The sequence below is a fragment of the Zonotrichia leucophrys genome, chromosome 5 (assembly GCF_028769735.1).
Source record: "Zonotrichia leucophrys gambelii isolate GWCS_2022_RI chromosome 5, RI_Zleu_2.0, whole genome shotgun sequence".
Taxonomy (NCBI): Eukaryota; Metazoa; Chordata; class Aves; order Passeriformes; family Passerellidae; genus Zonotrichia; species Zonotrichia leucophrys.
In genome coordinates this window covers 47,018,442-47,033,150 of record NC_088175.1, presented here as the reverse complement: position 1 = coordinate 47,033,150, position 14,709 = coordinate 47,018,442, and the positions used below count along the sequence as shown (strand labels likewise).

Below are 14,709 nucleotides of genomic sequence, written 5' to 3'. Positions count from 1 at the left end.
TGGAGCGTGGCAGTTTTTTATCTCTCCAGGCACAACTTATCAGGGCCCCCATTACAATTTTTTTGTAGGCATGCTGCAGGTTTCAAGTGTTGATATGTGATCCTGTTGGTTTCAGCCTAAAAGACTCTAATTAATGTCCACCGGTTTTCACAGTTGCTTTGAGAACATTTTTGCTTTTATTCTAAAAGCAAATGTAGTATGAAAAGGTGGCAAGAATTAAATTGGACCATAACACAGCAATTTAGTGGTCCCCTACATTACTTTGCATTCTTATTTTATAAGAACCCATTCACATCCCCAAAGAAAAGCATCTCTGTTTTTAAAGAGCTGTGGATCTGACTGTGTTGTTTTCTGTACAGGAGAGTATTTGTTTTGCAATTAGTATTTGTCTTTGTAAAGTCTTTGTAAAAGCAAGTATAACTACATAGGAAATTTAAAGATACATATATTTTTAGCTGAATAATTCAGTGACAATGCACTACCATATCTTAGTAGCATCAGAACTTAGGTTTGGTTTCTCAATATCAACCGCCAAGGAAGTCATGGGAGTCTGTCTCCTAACCTCACTGAACACAGTTGTCAGCAGCAGAGCCTGCTACACATGCAGCTGCCAGCAGCAAGAGCCTTTTGGGCTGCTTCAGCCAGGGAAAAACTCCCTTTATGCTTACTTAACTACAGTAAGAGTGCTAACAATACTAGTACAATGTGAAATAATGAGTTTTTGACTGAGCAGAAAATGCTGAGCAATTTCCTAGTTTAAATGAGCTTTTTCCTAGAGAATTGTGATCACAAACAGAAATGCAGTAAGAAACACGCTGCCTGAGAAACAACACTGTGTTTTAAATCCTTACAATATGGTAGTGAAGAGACAGAGAGTATAGATGGAAGTTCAATCCTCTACTGACACCAAAGGTTTTTTTCTTTCTTACAGAACCCAAGCTCATGCTCTCCAGTCGAGCATAAGATGCTAAGACACAGAATACTTTGAAATGTACATTCACCCACATCACTGCTAGCTCATGGCACTGAAACGAGGCAAATAAACCTAAAACGGTCATGAGGCACCTCAAGCAATACTTGTGTGAGCTGTGCCATCCTGAACTGGAAGAGGCTTTTGTATCCAGTATCCTTCTATTGAACTGCTGTCCTTTGCCCAAGGTGAGCAACAACTAGATATTTTTATGGGATGGGAAATGATATAAATGCCACCCAGTAAATGCTCTTTTCCTAAAAATCTCGATCTAATAGAAAGGTTGGTTGCTCATTAGGTCTGCACCTATACAGAAGAAAAGAAAGCTTGAAACATGCTGCAGTAAAAAAAATATTAATAGATAGAATGATTACTTAAAAAGCAATTATCGATCAGGCATTTAACGGCCTAGAACCTATACCAAACACATGCCAGAGCCGCCTCCGAGCCCCGCGGGCACCGCCGCATCCCAGCACCGCGAGCAGGTGCGGCCGGGCCCGCGGGCGCTGCCGCCGCAGGAGCCCCACACGGCTCCAGCCCAAGGTCACTGCCAGCGCCCCGGGCCAGCCCGGCACGGCGCGGCACTTACCGAGCGCCCCCGGGAGAGCCATGCTGGGCAGGGCCGGGCCGCCGCCGGCCGGAGCCACCGGAGGAGGAGGCGGCGGCGGGGGAGGAGCCGCTCCCGCCAGCTGCCGCCGCTCCCCGCTGCCGCATCCACCCGCGGGCCGCCCGGTACCGCAGTGCCGCGCCGCCCGTGCCCGGCCCTTTATGGCCCGCGGGCGGAGGAGCCCGCTCGCCGCGCCCCCGGCCCCGCCGGGCCGCCCAGCTGCCCCCGCGGCGGCTGCATCGCGGCCGGGGGGCGCAGCCCGCGGGGCGGGGGGGCTGCCCCGGCCTGTCCTGCCCCGGCCGGCCCCGCCCCGGCGCGGGGGGCGAGCGGCGGGCAGGGCGCCCTGTCCGTACCTCTGTGAGCGCCGCCGCTGTCGCTCCGGGCGCCGGCTGCACTTGTGGCGGGGCACGGGCGGCGCCTCCCCCGGGGGGCCGCGGCCTCAGCGGCTGCCAGAGCAGCTGGATAGTGTGGCCCCTTCCCCTTCCCCTTCGGCGGCTTGAAGGCAGAAGTCGCGCTGTCACATGGCCCCCAGCCGGCGCGACAGGCAGGCAGGCAGGGAAGGAGGGGCAGGAGCTCAGCCCCACCTGGATTCGCCTCAGCGGTGCCGGCTTCCCGAGCGCCTGTTTCAAAACTCCTCCAAAAGCACTTTAATGTAGAGAACTTGGGTTCGAGAACAGAAAGTCGTGAGGCCAGTGCAGAATGACAGCCGGTAAGTTTGCTGGCGATGTGTCCCAGTCAGAAGTGTTTTCAACAGCGTCTGCCCTTCAGTGTAGCAACGCGGTCCAGGTGCTCATCTATATTAAAAAATAAACAAACAAAACCCCAAGAAATTTTCCGGGTACATAGGCCAAAGTAAATAATTGAAGCTCAAACCCAGCGTGACTCAGCAGGAATGAGGATATTAATATGTAAAATAATTTGACCTTATTTTGAGAGATTCTGGGCCCTGAAGCTGAAAGTTCTAGGGACGTTTTTTGTGACTTTGGGTTGCAATACTTGGAGACTAACCTGAAAACATTTAGATATAAAAGTATCTTTACCATGCCGGAAAGCACTGGGAATGCAGTGAGTGAAGGTAGTTGGTGTAAAAAGACGAGCAGAGTTAGAGGTCCCAAAACTGAGGGATCAGGTAGTTCTGTGTCCCTCCAGCTTGGTAGGCATAGAAATGCTCCATGCGTAAACCTCAGGGGATTTTGGCTTTGGAAACTCCTTTACTTCACACAGCTAGTGAAGAAATGAAGTAAAAAGAAAGGAGTTTTCCATCCCAAAAGTCTGAGTTGCAAAGAAGAGCGGATATTTTGATTCTTAGACAAGTGGCAGCCCCTTCTTCTTGGTGTGGTCATAAAAAAGGGTAAGAATTATGGCCACAGCTGTTGTATGAGACACATAGCAATTCAAAGAATTCAAAAATGAGTCAGCCATAATAATAAACGAAATATTTAAAAACAATACTACAAAAATAGGCATTGTTTCTCAGCATGGAAAAAGGACTTATGCTGCATGTACGTGCTTTTCCCACAGTAACTGTGGATGTCTTCATCAGCTGCTGCTGGCAACACCCTGAAAAAATATCTGCCACCCAGGAAACCTCATACTGTAAGTGTCTGTACCTGTGACTCACAGCTGCCCTGCCCATTTGAGATGTGAGTAAAGCACACCTGTTGCTGCTGGCCATTCAATACACCCCTTAATTCCTGATCTGTTAGTTCTGCTTCTTTCCTTTCTCCCAGCCAGGTGTCTGAACTTGCTCAAACTGCTATCAGGGCAGTTTGTCTGGAAGGTTAAGCTTGTTGTCCATCATATCATTATTCTGCCCTGCCTGCTGGATTCAGGTGTCCCACAGCCTTTTGGTTTTCTGTCCTCAGCTTGGCACATCAGCCTTGCCTCTGCACTTGATTTAATCTCTTCTGTGGGATGCAAGAGCTTGGCAGAGTTCTGTCTCATGCTGACTTTGTGCCAACCACAGTGAAAAAATAACGGTTTGGGAGATAACAGTTTCTCAGCTTTCTTACACACAAATGGGCAGCTCCATGTGCCCCCAGTGAAGAGAGAGAACGTTGCAGTGTGAGCTCACACGTTGGCAAAGCTAGAAAGGAGAACTTAAAATGCATTAGCAAAGAAAAGGCTTCTCGGAGCGCTGAAGTACAAATCCCTAAGTGTATAGGATACAGGGCACTTGTTGTAGGTGACCATGAGTATTTAAATGAGCTTCCCTTTTGTAGTAAATTGGAAAACTTCAAAAGCAAACTGAGATCATAGCTGAGTAAATGCATCTACAGTAATTGAGGCATTAAGAAAATACTATTGCAAGATCTCTAATAAGAGCAGGGTGGATTGTAAGGGTAGGGTAATGGCAGCAAATTAACAAGAAAATACTTCAAGTGCTCTCATATTTTGCAGAAACAATTACTATGGTCAATTACCTAAGAGCAAACATTTGACTGGTGGGTCCAGTTTCCTGTCCAGTCTCTGCTCTCCTAATGAACAGTTCACATGCATCCTTGAGGAATGGCAGTAACACTGAGCTGACGGTGAAATAGACACAGATGTTGTTGTTTGTACTCTTCCATTGGCACCTACAAAACCTCAACCACTAAACCTTAGAACGCCTCAGTGATGCCACTCAGCACCTTGTCTGCCCCATGAGGAGCCTGTCTGCCAGCCCTGTTTGTAGGTAGGCTGTACTTTTACACACCACATGCTGAAGGTAGTGCAAGTGTCTCCAGAGTTATTTTAAATGTTGGGATTCCCACTGTAAAATGTCAGTACTTTCTGAAGCCACCTGGGTGTTGGTTCACTTCTGTTGTGCAGCAAGCACTGGTTCTCTCAGGTAAATTTTGCACTTTGTAAAAATGTGCTTATTTTAGTCTTTTAAATCTTGCTATACAAGAAAAAGTTATCCACGACTTTTTACCAAGTTACAGCTGATCACATTTATTTTTATTATTTTTTAAAATATGTATTTCTAGTATGCCTTCAACTTACTTTTAGTCCTGCTTTAGAGACTATTTTGGTGACAGTAATACATTCATGATTATTTCAGTGCACATGGTATTTTCTCTTCTGCAGTCTGTCTATTTTAACAAGAGGAAATGCAGTAAAAGTTTTAAATGTCAACATTTACAGAGGAATGGAACAAAATAATAAACTTCCCCTGAATTTACATCTGTATTATTAACATTTATTTTTAGAAACAGACAAGTCTTGTCTGGGAGATGATTACTGCTGGAATGCATATTCATCAAAATGATCTCTCATTTTCACTTGTAATTGTTTCAGCTGTTGTAGGAGACTGCTTTCATTTGAGCAGTGTCTTAAAAGCTAAAGGAGTTTGAATTCATTTTGTAAATAGATTCATACAACTGCCTGTGGTATTGATAACAACAAAACACTAATGGATCAAATGAAATATTTCACTCTATAAAGTACCCATTAGTGGCACCCAAGTGATATTAGATCTACTGCTTGTTTTTCTGATCTTCAATCAGTTCAGTTAATGATATGCTTGGCACACATGCATTTACTTACTGAAGACTTACTGATATTCCAACAGAAAAAAAACCCTCACAGTTAAATGAAGTTATCTCCAAAAGCTGCAGGGGAGGTTTTTGCCAAATGTGAAATGCAGTTGAATTGTGTTATCAATGTAAAGGAAGAATTATTCCTTTTTTAAACCAAATAATATAGAAAATTTTACTAATTCATAAACTGAGAAAATTGCTCCACTGAATGATTGAATGATACAAAGCCAATCATGTCTGTCAGTTTCATGAAGTCAGTAAATCAAAAAGCATCATATTTCTTATCCACTGGTTTTCTAAAAGCCTGCAGAAATGAATTTGCTATATGAGTATTTAGTCCTGTAATTGAATTAGAGCAGCTAAGAACTCTTGGTACAGACGTTTTGGTCTTTCTCAGTATTGAGTTAAGGAAGAATTTGTAAATCTAGAAGTATGTCTCCTACTCTAAATAAAAACAACAAATTTCTTGTGTTTTGGAGATTGTTCAAGGCCATCCCAGAAAGTGGGATGTGAGATGAGAACTAAGAGGAGAAATTTTGATTAGACCAAGCTTTTCTATAAACTCCATCTTCAGTAATTGGAATATGTACATACAAGATACTACTAGGCTTATATAAAATGCAAAATGTTTTTTAAATGATTCGTAGTGACATTAGAACTGAGATTTCTAGGTGTGGAATCCACTTCCTGGGGGGTTTTCAGCCAAGTGACATTCTCCCTTCTGAAAGGATCCCTGTGAGTATAATTGTCCTGTAGTATAATTATTATAAGGTAAAACACACAGAGTATGCAAACATAAACCAGTTTGTTTAAAACAGAAATGGAAGTGAGAACCACAGAAATTGCAAAAGGATGTGACTGTTCAGCCACTGCTTTAAAAATAAACTGGGAAAGTACCTAATAATTAGTGCAGTCCTAATAATTAGAGTCTGAAGCAACATAAAAGAAGTTTTCTGTCAGTTTATAAATAAAATACACTGTAATACTTTGTTGCACAAGAAAGATTTACAAGGAAGATGGGACTCTGATATGTTTGGAATGGTAAGTCATCATGTGAATGTTTGGAAAGATTTCTTTCCAGCCACTTGGCAAATTCTTTGCTGGCATCTGCTAACTGCCTTTGGCACAACAGCTGTGTAAAATGCTGGTTTAAAACCAGTTTGTCTCAAACCTGCTTAGCTTGGACTTTGCAAGTAGTTACCCCAGATGGAAGTCTGCCTTTCTCTGACTGTATACATAATTTATCTGAAATTCTGGAGCTGTTCAAAGAAGGAGAGATCTGAATGCAGGAGATAAACCTGTATGTGTAGCTGAGTGACCTTAAATCTGATTTATAAAACAGGATTTTCTGAAAGTTGCATTTCAAATCTATGTCTACTACATTTCAATGTAGTAGAAATTGTTTTTAAGCACAACTCTGATGTACAATGCCCTTTTACTCAACTTTGTTTTAAGAGGAATTTTATTTGCTCGGAATGCACATAAAATAAAATATTCAGCAAGCAACACTCTAATAAATTAGACACTGACAGTGCATGATAAATAATAAAACAGTGTAATTACAGCTCACAGAGGAGAACTCTGTGGTCTATTTTGGGGACCCCTAAAATAAAAATATTCTGAATTAGGTGATTTCTGTAAAAATCAGTACAGAAATCTCACCTGTATGTTTAGAATTAGTTTACCTATTATGTTTGTAGGGAAATGCAAACAGTTAAGTGCTACTCAGTTCTGCATTTGTATTATTATTGACCATTAAATTTTCTGTAATCATTTGTGATAAAGGTTTGCATCTGCGTTCTTTGGCCCTCACATTGGAAGTTTCCTTCCCCAAGAACAGGTATCTGTGGGATGCAGATGGAGCACGTAACTGCCCAGGAACTGGGAAATGCAAGATAGGGTTCAAACATGACTTTACACAAAGGCCACATATCCTTAAATAAACTCTGGGCTAAGTGTTGTTGAACTTTTGTCCTTACATAAACTCCAGGCAAGGTGCTGCTGAACCGTAGCTTTCCCTGTCCCCAAATTATCCCCCATCCTCTCTTTGTTTTGCAAGTGTATTTTCCAAATCTCTCCTTTCCCAAGTGTCAGTGAAACTCTGCAACCTCCAACCTGAGTTCATTTGTACGTGGGGATTCCTAGTGACCACTTACAGCCCAAATAAACTTTCTCTGTGTTCCTTGCCTAGTGCTAAGCAAGCAGAGTTGGCAAGAAGTCCAACAGAAAAATTTCTCATTCTCCTGTAGAAACTTAAACTTCCACTGGGAGTGGGAAGTGTTTTGTCCAATCTGCCTGTGTAAAATCGCTGTGGCCAGGCCTGTGTTGTATTTATGTTTTCACTGTTTGCATGGTCAGATGTTGGAATGGGAGGTCAGATGTTGGAATGGGCTTCCCAGGGAGGTGGTGGAATCACCTGGAGGTGTTCCAGGTGGGTCTGGGTGATGTGGCTGTGTGGCTTCGGGGTTACAGGGCAGTGCTGGCGTCGTGGGGCACCGGATGATCCCGAAGGTCTCTTCCAAACTTGATGCTTCCATGATTCCATATGAAAAACTACTTCAAAACCTCCTGTCTTCTTTCCATAAAGCCCACCTAACCTATCAGCTATGGGAATCTGCAGTCTGTGACATCTCCCATCTTTTTTATTTCCTTTCCTTTAGGCAGAACCAGCGCGTTTTCTTTGCGCTGGGGCGGGCAGTGCCGGGCGCTCCGCTCCGCCGGTGCCGCTGCCGCTCTCCCCGCTCGGGGGCCGGGGCCGGGGTTATGTAAAGAGCCGAGTTACGCAAGGAATGCAGATTTTCCCTTACGTAACCGCCCGCCCCTGGCGGAGCCGTCCCTGTTGATGCCGGCGCGGATATACATTAAGGGAGGGGAAGGCGGTGCTGGCGAGCTTGGAGCATCTCTGGCTCCATCCGCACTGGCTCTTCGCTGCGGTGGCTCTTTCCACTCGCGTTTCGTGAAAGTCCCGCCTCCTCCTTAACCTGCAGGACATTTCCTTCCATTAAAATAAACAGGACGCATACTTAAGTCGTATTTGTCCCCTATTCTGAGTCTAGGAAAGACTTTGTTAATTTCCAGTTACTGCACGGAGTGAAGTTAATCAGTGTGGACAAAGAGAAGTTGCAAAGTTCTGTGTACCTCGAGCTCTACGTTTCAGCTGCAGCCACATCTGAAGGACCTGATTCCAATGCCTGTGTCCAAAGACAGATTTCCAAGTCACTTCAGTGCCAGCAGGGCTAGAAAAAAGAGCCCCATAGCTCAGAACTCTGTCTTTAGCAGATATGAGGGAAGATTGCAGAGATGCTGGGACCTGTTGCTGTTTGCTTGTCCCCTCATGTGCGGGCAGAGCATCATCAGGTGGGATCATCACTTGGGATGCTTTCATGGAGCAGTAGATGCTGTCAGGGCTTCTGTGCTTGATGCCTTACTCAACTCCCTCTATACTGATTTCCGATCCTGCAGCTTTGCACAACTTCCCTTTCAGATTTAGTCACCCTGATAAGTTGGGGTGGGTGGTTTGCTCAGGGGTTTTTTGGTTGCCTAGGTTTATATTAGTTTCAGGGGTTTTCCCCCTTTTCCTTGTCCTTGTTTCTCCATGGAAAGGAGAAAGGAGAATTTCATGGACACCTTGAAGGATTGGTGTAAAGGAGTGCTCTGCTGAGGGCTTTGTTCTACTTGGACATTTTTGACCATACACTTTCATACCCCTTCCCTTTTTCATGTGTTCCTAAAGCCCAGGATCTCTGGGAGGGTCTCTGTATGTAATAAACTCTTTGCTGGATCATGTAGTGGAAAAGAAGAGATTTCCACAGGGAGCAGCATGGACAAATCTCTTGGAGTGTAGCAATAGAGGCTGGAGCAGCTGGCAGAAGGTGTGGAATGGAAGGTAACCTGCAGGATTAGTCAGTGTTTGAGTGGCTTATTCCTATCATCTCCTGTACAATGAGCTGAGGATAGGGAAACAGCCAGGCTTCTCAAATCTAGACTAAAGTGGAAGACAAGAAGAGGTGTTGAACTCAATGCCTGCCTTCCCTAATATTTAATTTCTCAGTTTCAACAACCTTTTGTTTAAAAAAAAAGAAATATCAGAGGAATTTAGAACTTAAATGAGTAGATAATTAAAAAAATAAACTATCATGTTGGCATTTCTTCAACTTTACTTTTTTCAGATAAATTAATTTTTTCTTCAAAACTCAAATGAATGAAGCATAAATTTTAGTTATATCTGCTACCTCAAAACAGTGGGAAAAGGCAAATTTGCTGTATGGAAACATTCACTTAGTAATCAGGTACTGAAACTGGATATTTGCTAAAAGAGCAAGAGTAAACTTCACCATCCCTCAAGAGAACCTGCCAGCATTTTGCAGTGCAGCAGGAAGGAATGGGTGCTGCCATGACTTTTCCTTGTGCCAGTGTGACACAGATAGGTGCAAAAGATTGGAAGAGCTATCAACAGCTTAAAACCACTTTTGCCAACTCTCTCCATGCAAGGGGCCAGAACCCTTCGTTTTCCATCCTTAGGCACCTGCAGGTATTTTGTGGACAAAACTAACTGTGAAAATTCCATATAATACAGGGGAGGAACTGAAAGCCTTTTTGCCCCTTGTACTGGCTATCAGTTCCACATTGCTCAAGGGATAAAGACAATTTTTTTTTCTTTTTTCTTTTCTTTTTTTTAGTGGTATCTGTGACTGTCAATGGAACACACTCTGAATGGTATTTACTTTTCAAAACTCTGTGCAAGCTTGGGAAAAGCTGCATTTAAAAATCCAATGGAGCCACCTAGCGTTTAAAAATTACAATTCCATGGTGTTTGGACTTGTGTGTGCAAGACAACAAGTACAGTCTTCATGGTCAGAGAGGGAAAACAGCTCACAATATTTCATATTAATCCCTGACAGCCGTTGATTCTTACAAAATGTACAGTTATGGGTGCCAGAATTGACAGTGTTAAATTGCATGTGGTGATTTCCATTACTTCACTAGAGACACTCAAGTCTAGACAAAAAGGTTTCCTTATATTTATGCTTAGCCACTTTCATATATCATCATTTTCAGTTATATGTTTTCATTTCTGCTTGGCATTTAGAACCTTCCAATACCTGTGCTGCTCCCTTGCCTGCTGTCTCAGGGCATGCACACAAGACACAGTCACACAGCTCACAATTTACATTGGTCTTTTTCCTCATAATGTCTCATGCTGAGCTCAGATATAATTCTCCACATTTTTCATCCACAGTCCTTTCCCCATTACATATTCACATGGTCATTTTCTGCATTTTTGGATAACTTCTAGAGACAAAGAAAGACAATTGTTATATGTTTAAATAATTGGGCTGGCTTTACTCTCCTAATGTAACCTAGGAAGGTGATTGCAGATCAACTACTCAACAAAAAGGCAAAAGAGAATTTTGCTGCCCTGTGGAGAAAAAATTGGGGTCAAAGCAGAGCCAACCTGTCAGCTTCTGCTGGCATGGCAGATGTAGGACAGAGGGTGTCGCATCAGGGAGAGCCACTGATGCTTCTGAGGCAACCCACCTCTTCCTGGATCCATGACAGAAGTCAGGGTCCCATAAGAATTTTTTTTTTCTTTTTTATTCCTGTCCAAGTCTAGTCTAATCATGCAGATTTGGTAGACATAATGCAGTGATTAATTTAAATCCTAATGTGCATTTAGCAATCTAAAATATGTATAATTCAAAGGTAGGGCAAACTTTGGGCATGGGAGCTGACCTGACCCAGCTTTGGATGTTTGAAAGATAGTGGCTAAATTTAAGCTGGTGTTTTAAGATTCTTTATAGTCCATAAGAGGAAGCAACAGAAGGGTTTATTCCGATCTCCACATGGGTGCCTAAGAATTCTGGAGCCACTCCCACATGACCAGCAGTAACTACTGAAAATCAGCTGCTTACCAGGAATCTCAGAGTGAGTCAGAGTTATCGTACTTCGTTTGGAAGCTACTTCTGGATGGCCATCTTAGGCAGGAGAGGCATGATTCTAAGAATCACTCAACAGATGGATTCCTTTCAGTGGTTGCCCAGTGTGGTCAGGAAAGAAAACTGAGTCTTGTGCTTTATAAACCTGTTTTGGTTATTATTGGTGGTTCTTCTGCCCATAAAATACATTTTAAGTTTTTTAAAACAGAGTTTCTTCACTGATAATTTTGCCAAAAAGTCAAATTAAGGCCCTGATAATACCACAGTGCACTGCTGCTGTATTGTATTTACTGAATCCCTTCAAAGGGACTATCATATTATCACTGTGACCTCAAAAAAATGTTAGTCTTGTTTAATCATTAGAACAAAGAGCTGGAGGCCAGAAAGTTCATAATATCACAGTTAGGGACAGAGAAGAGCCAACAGTGTGGTTTAGAGAAAGGAAACCAGAAAAGACCTGTCTGAGTCAGTGGAGTGTTTCCATTCTCCCCAGCTGATGTAGTGCACAAACCCATGATATATCCAGTTTCTCCAGACTTTCAGTTTACATTAAAGCAGGTCCTATGCCAAGCTGTCCTGTTTACAAAGCTTCTGTCTACACAAGGAAATCAGCTGATAGAGCTCTCATGGCATAAACTGAGCTTTTCTAAAAGCTGTAACTAGATATTTAAGAGCAACTATTGTGGAATAGCTTATGCTACAGTGGTTACACCCATCACCTTCCCTGGAGAGAAGAAAATCCATTTCAATATTCTAAACATGAACTCATTGTACACTTTTGCAGCATTTTCTTCCGAGCTCTACAACTGGGCAATTTAAAATAACATTCTGAGTGACATTAGTTATCTTTGAACAGTTAACTCCAGAATCCAATTACATGACTTGGAATGCTTAGCAAAACTTTGATTGGAGGCAATTAGAATTAAGAGTGAGAAGAAAGAGGAATTATCAAAGGGAAGAAAGCTCCAAAGGACAGGAAATGAATAGCAACAAAAGGAAAACTCTAAAGGAGAAAATCAAAGCCAGAATTAACAGTCAAAATGGGAATGTTTCCTCAGCTGAGATAAGATGGTGGTTGTAAGCCTGAGTGAGCTACAGCAGCACAAAAGGATAGGATATCCTGTAGATCTTAATGCCTGTTCCCCACTGATACCAGCATGCACCTTGCTGGTTTAAGTGCATCACAGAGTTCTCAATTCAGGCAAGCAGTTGTTAAACATGGAATCTGGCTTTCTCTGCAGAATGACTTTTCATATCCCCAGTGCCAGGGCAATATTTTCCCCACATCATGCCCATGTTTGTTCTGCCAGCCTTTTCACTGCTTGCTTCACTTATTCCCAATCTGTCAGAGCCCAACTCTGACATTTCACTCTGAGGATCTTTTAAAAGAGCTGGGTTTTGGATATGTTTTGAACAGGACAGAGCAACCTGCTGGTTGTTTCCCTCCCTGTGGCAGACACTTCTGTCCTCTAAGCAGACCTAAATACTGTGACAGATTAAAGGAGAAGTGAGTTATTTCCAGATGTGTGGCAGGAGCTGTGGAGCCGGGGAAATGACAAAGACCCGAGCTGTGCAACAGGAACCAACAAGGACAGAACAGGGCAGCAGAGCCTCCTCTCTCAGACCTGCCCTGAGAGGCTGTCTGAGCTGGTGTGCACCAGTCTGTCAGTCTCCCACACAGTCCATGGACAGGATTTTCAGTCCTTGAAGGACCAGGAGCTAAAGTGATTTTACAGAAGTGTTGCTTCTTTTATTTCCTTAATTCAGGAGCAGATAAAAGGTTACCCTGATCCAAAAAATGAAATTTTATTTGTGATATTTGAGGGAATGTTATCTGTGTAATGGAAATTTATCTCCCTGTTTTTAATGTTCAGGTGTGTTTTTAATACCTGTCCATGAATGTGTATTTACATGTGCTAGGAAAGCCTTTCTGTCTGAGATTAGGAATGAAAGGGAGTACTTTGTTTTAAATCTTAGTTTCACCAAGTAAGACAAGGAAGTTAGAGAAGTGTTTTACTCCAAATGTTTCTTCAGGGGAACAAAACTTCAAAAAATTGGAAACATGGGACAGGAAGTCTGAATTAGCTGCAGGAAGTGAGACCAGAGCAAGTGGACTGGACAGGAGAGACTCTGCCTGGAGCTTTCAGAACCAGGTTCTAGATAACTCCAGACAATGTGAAATGATAAATGTATCTACTTGTAACAAGTGATTTAGGAGGCGTCAGGAAAATGCACAGTGTATTTCTTGGGTTATCCACATGAAGAGCAGTAAAGTGCTCCAAGTGACACGAAATCCAGCACAGCAGTTTGGGGGGCACACCTTGGTGCAGTTTGGACAGATCTGTGCGCCAAGGGTGAGGAGATTGCTCCACAAAGAATTCCTTTGTGTGAAGTTATCACAACACAACTTTAATAATGTGGAAAGAGGTAAAAATGAGAGCCAAAGGCAGTAGGGGGAAAGCAGCAAATTCAAAGTATGAGAAGCTTGTGTGCTATTTATCAGTGTGTGTGATGAATAGGTGTCGAGGAAGGTGCTGATTGTTCACCTCTTGATGCTGTCACTCCAAAGCAGCAGTGTGCCTTTACTGAAGCAGGGCTTCAGCTCAACAGAGCTGTGGATCTCAGCATGGTAATGAATGGGTAAAATGGAATTGCCTTCACAAACAAGAGTCAAACTCAGAGAGCTGTCGTTTCATCCTGCCATTAAATTCTCTCAGTCTGTGAAATTTCTTAGACAGTTTTGACTTCCTCACCCAAGATTTCATATTGCTTCTTTCTGCATGTAGTTTAATGTTCTAAATTTGTGCCTGAAGGCCAGAGGTGCCTTTTTTGTTCTTGTCCCTTAAACACTAACTTGAAGGCTGAAAACATTCCTGTTTTTCCAAATCTGGAAAAATGCAAAATGGTCATATTACCAAAGGGAGAGACAGGAGGGAAAAAAAAGGAAAAGGAATACAGTGTACCCAACAAAATAGAGGCAAGAATGCAAGAATGCAGGAATGTAAATGTGTTACAGGCTGTTATTAGGATTTTGGATGCAAAATAAAACTTAGAAAAGACCAAAGATTTGAAAAGGCATAATACAATCCAATTTATTTAGACTAGGAATTGCCCTCCCTAGATTGCTAAGGTGACAGGAAAAATTATTAAAAGAAGATAATCATATTTGTTTTAAGTCTGACAGTTTCCACTGAAATGCCTGTCTCTCTATAATAGTTTTTTTGAAGGAAGTGCCTTGGGGAATTACTAGAAAAATGATCTTTATTAAGTGTTCATGGCCATCTGAACTATCCACCCATCCAGTATAAATGTGTTCTGGCAAAACAAGTGTTTGTGTTGCCATGGCCTTTCCCATGATGTTATTTTCTTAAGCAAAAGCATTTTTCTAGCTGAGATATTAACAAGGACACAGGCAGGGTGCCATGATTCAGTCCTTGAAGAGAAAAATAATGATTTGGAAGAAATGGTGAAGGAAAAAGATGGTCTCAGAGGAGGTAGAACACAAGACTTAGATATCTGGTGTCTCTTTTGCCCAACAGAAGCAGTGATTCCTTTCACTAATCACCCCAGTTGTGCAGGAGAGCAGTGCAGCCTCCACCAGCCCTGCAAAAATGCTGATGAGCCCAGTGCTGAGATTCTCCTGAGGCATCCTCAGGATAGGGAAAATCTTCCTTT

The 14,709-nt window shown here is 42.7% G+C and overlaps 1 protein-coding gene across 3 annotated transcripts in view; it reads right to left on the bottom strand.

Moving 5' to 3' along the window:
* Positions 1 to 2,851, bottom strand: part of AMPD3 (adenosine monophosphate deaminase 3) — a 31,520-nt gene extending 28,669 nt beyond the window's left edge. The window contains exons 1-2 of one of the 3 annotated variants that reach the window (XM_064715114.1): positions 2,618 to 2,851; positions 2,162 to 2,371 (exon numbers count right to left, since the gene is read on the bottom strand). Coding sequence is in view for 1 of the 3 variants with exons in the window: in XM_064715112.1 (XP_064571182.1) it covers positions 1,560 to 1,581 (22 nt within the window). In the remaining 2 variants the exon portion in view is untranslated. Of the gene's footprint in view, positions 1 to 1,559; positions 1,757 to 1,930; positions 2,109 to 2,161; positions 2,372 to 2,617 lie in introns of those variants that run through there. The other 2 variants (XM_064715113.1, XM_064715112.1) reach the window with 2 other exon arrangements.
* Positions 2,852 to 14,709: the final 11,858 nt, after the last annotated feature.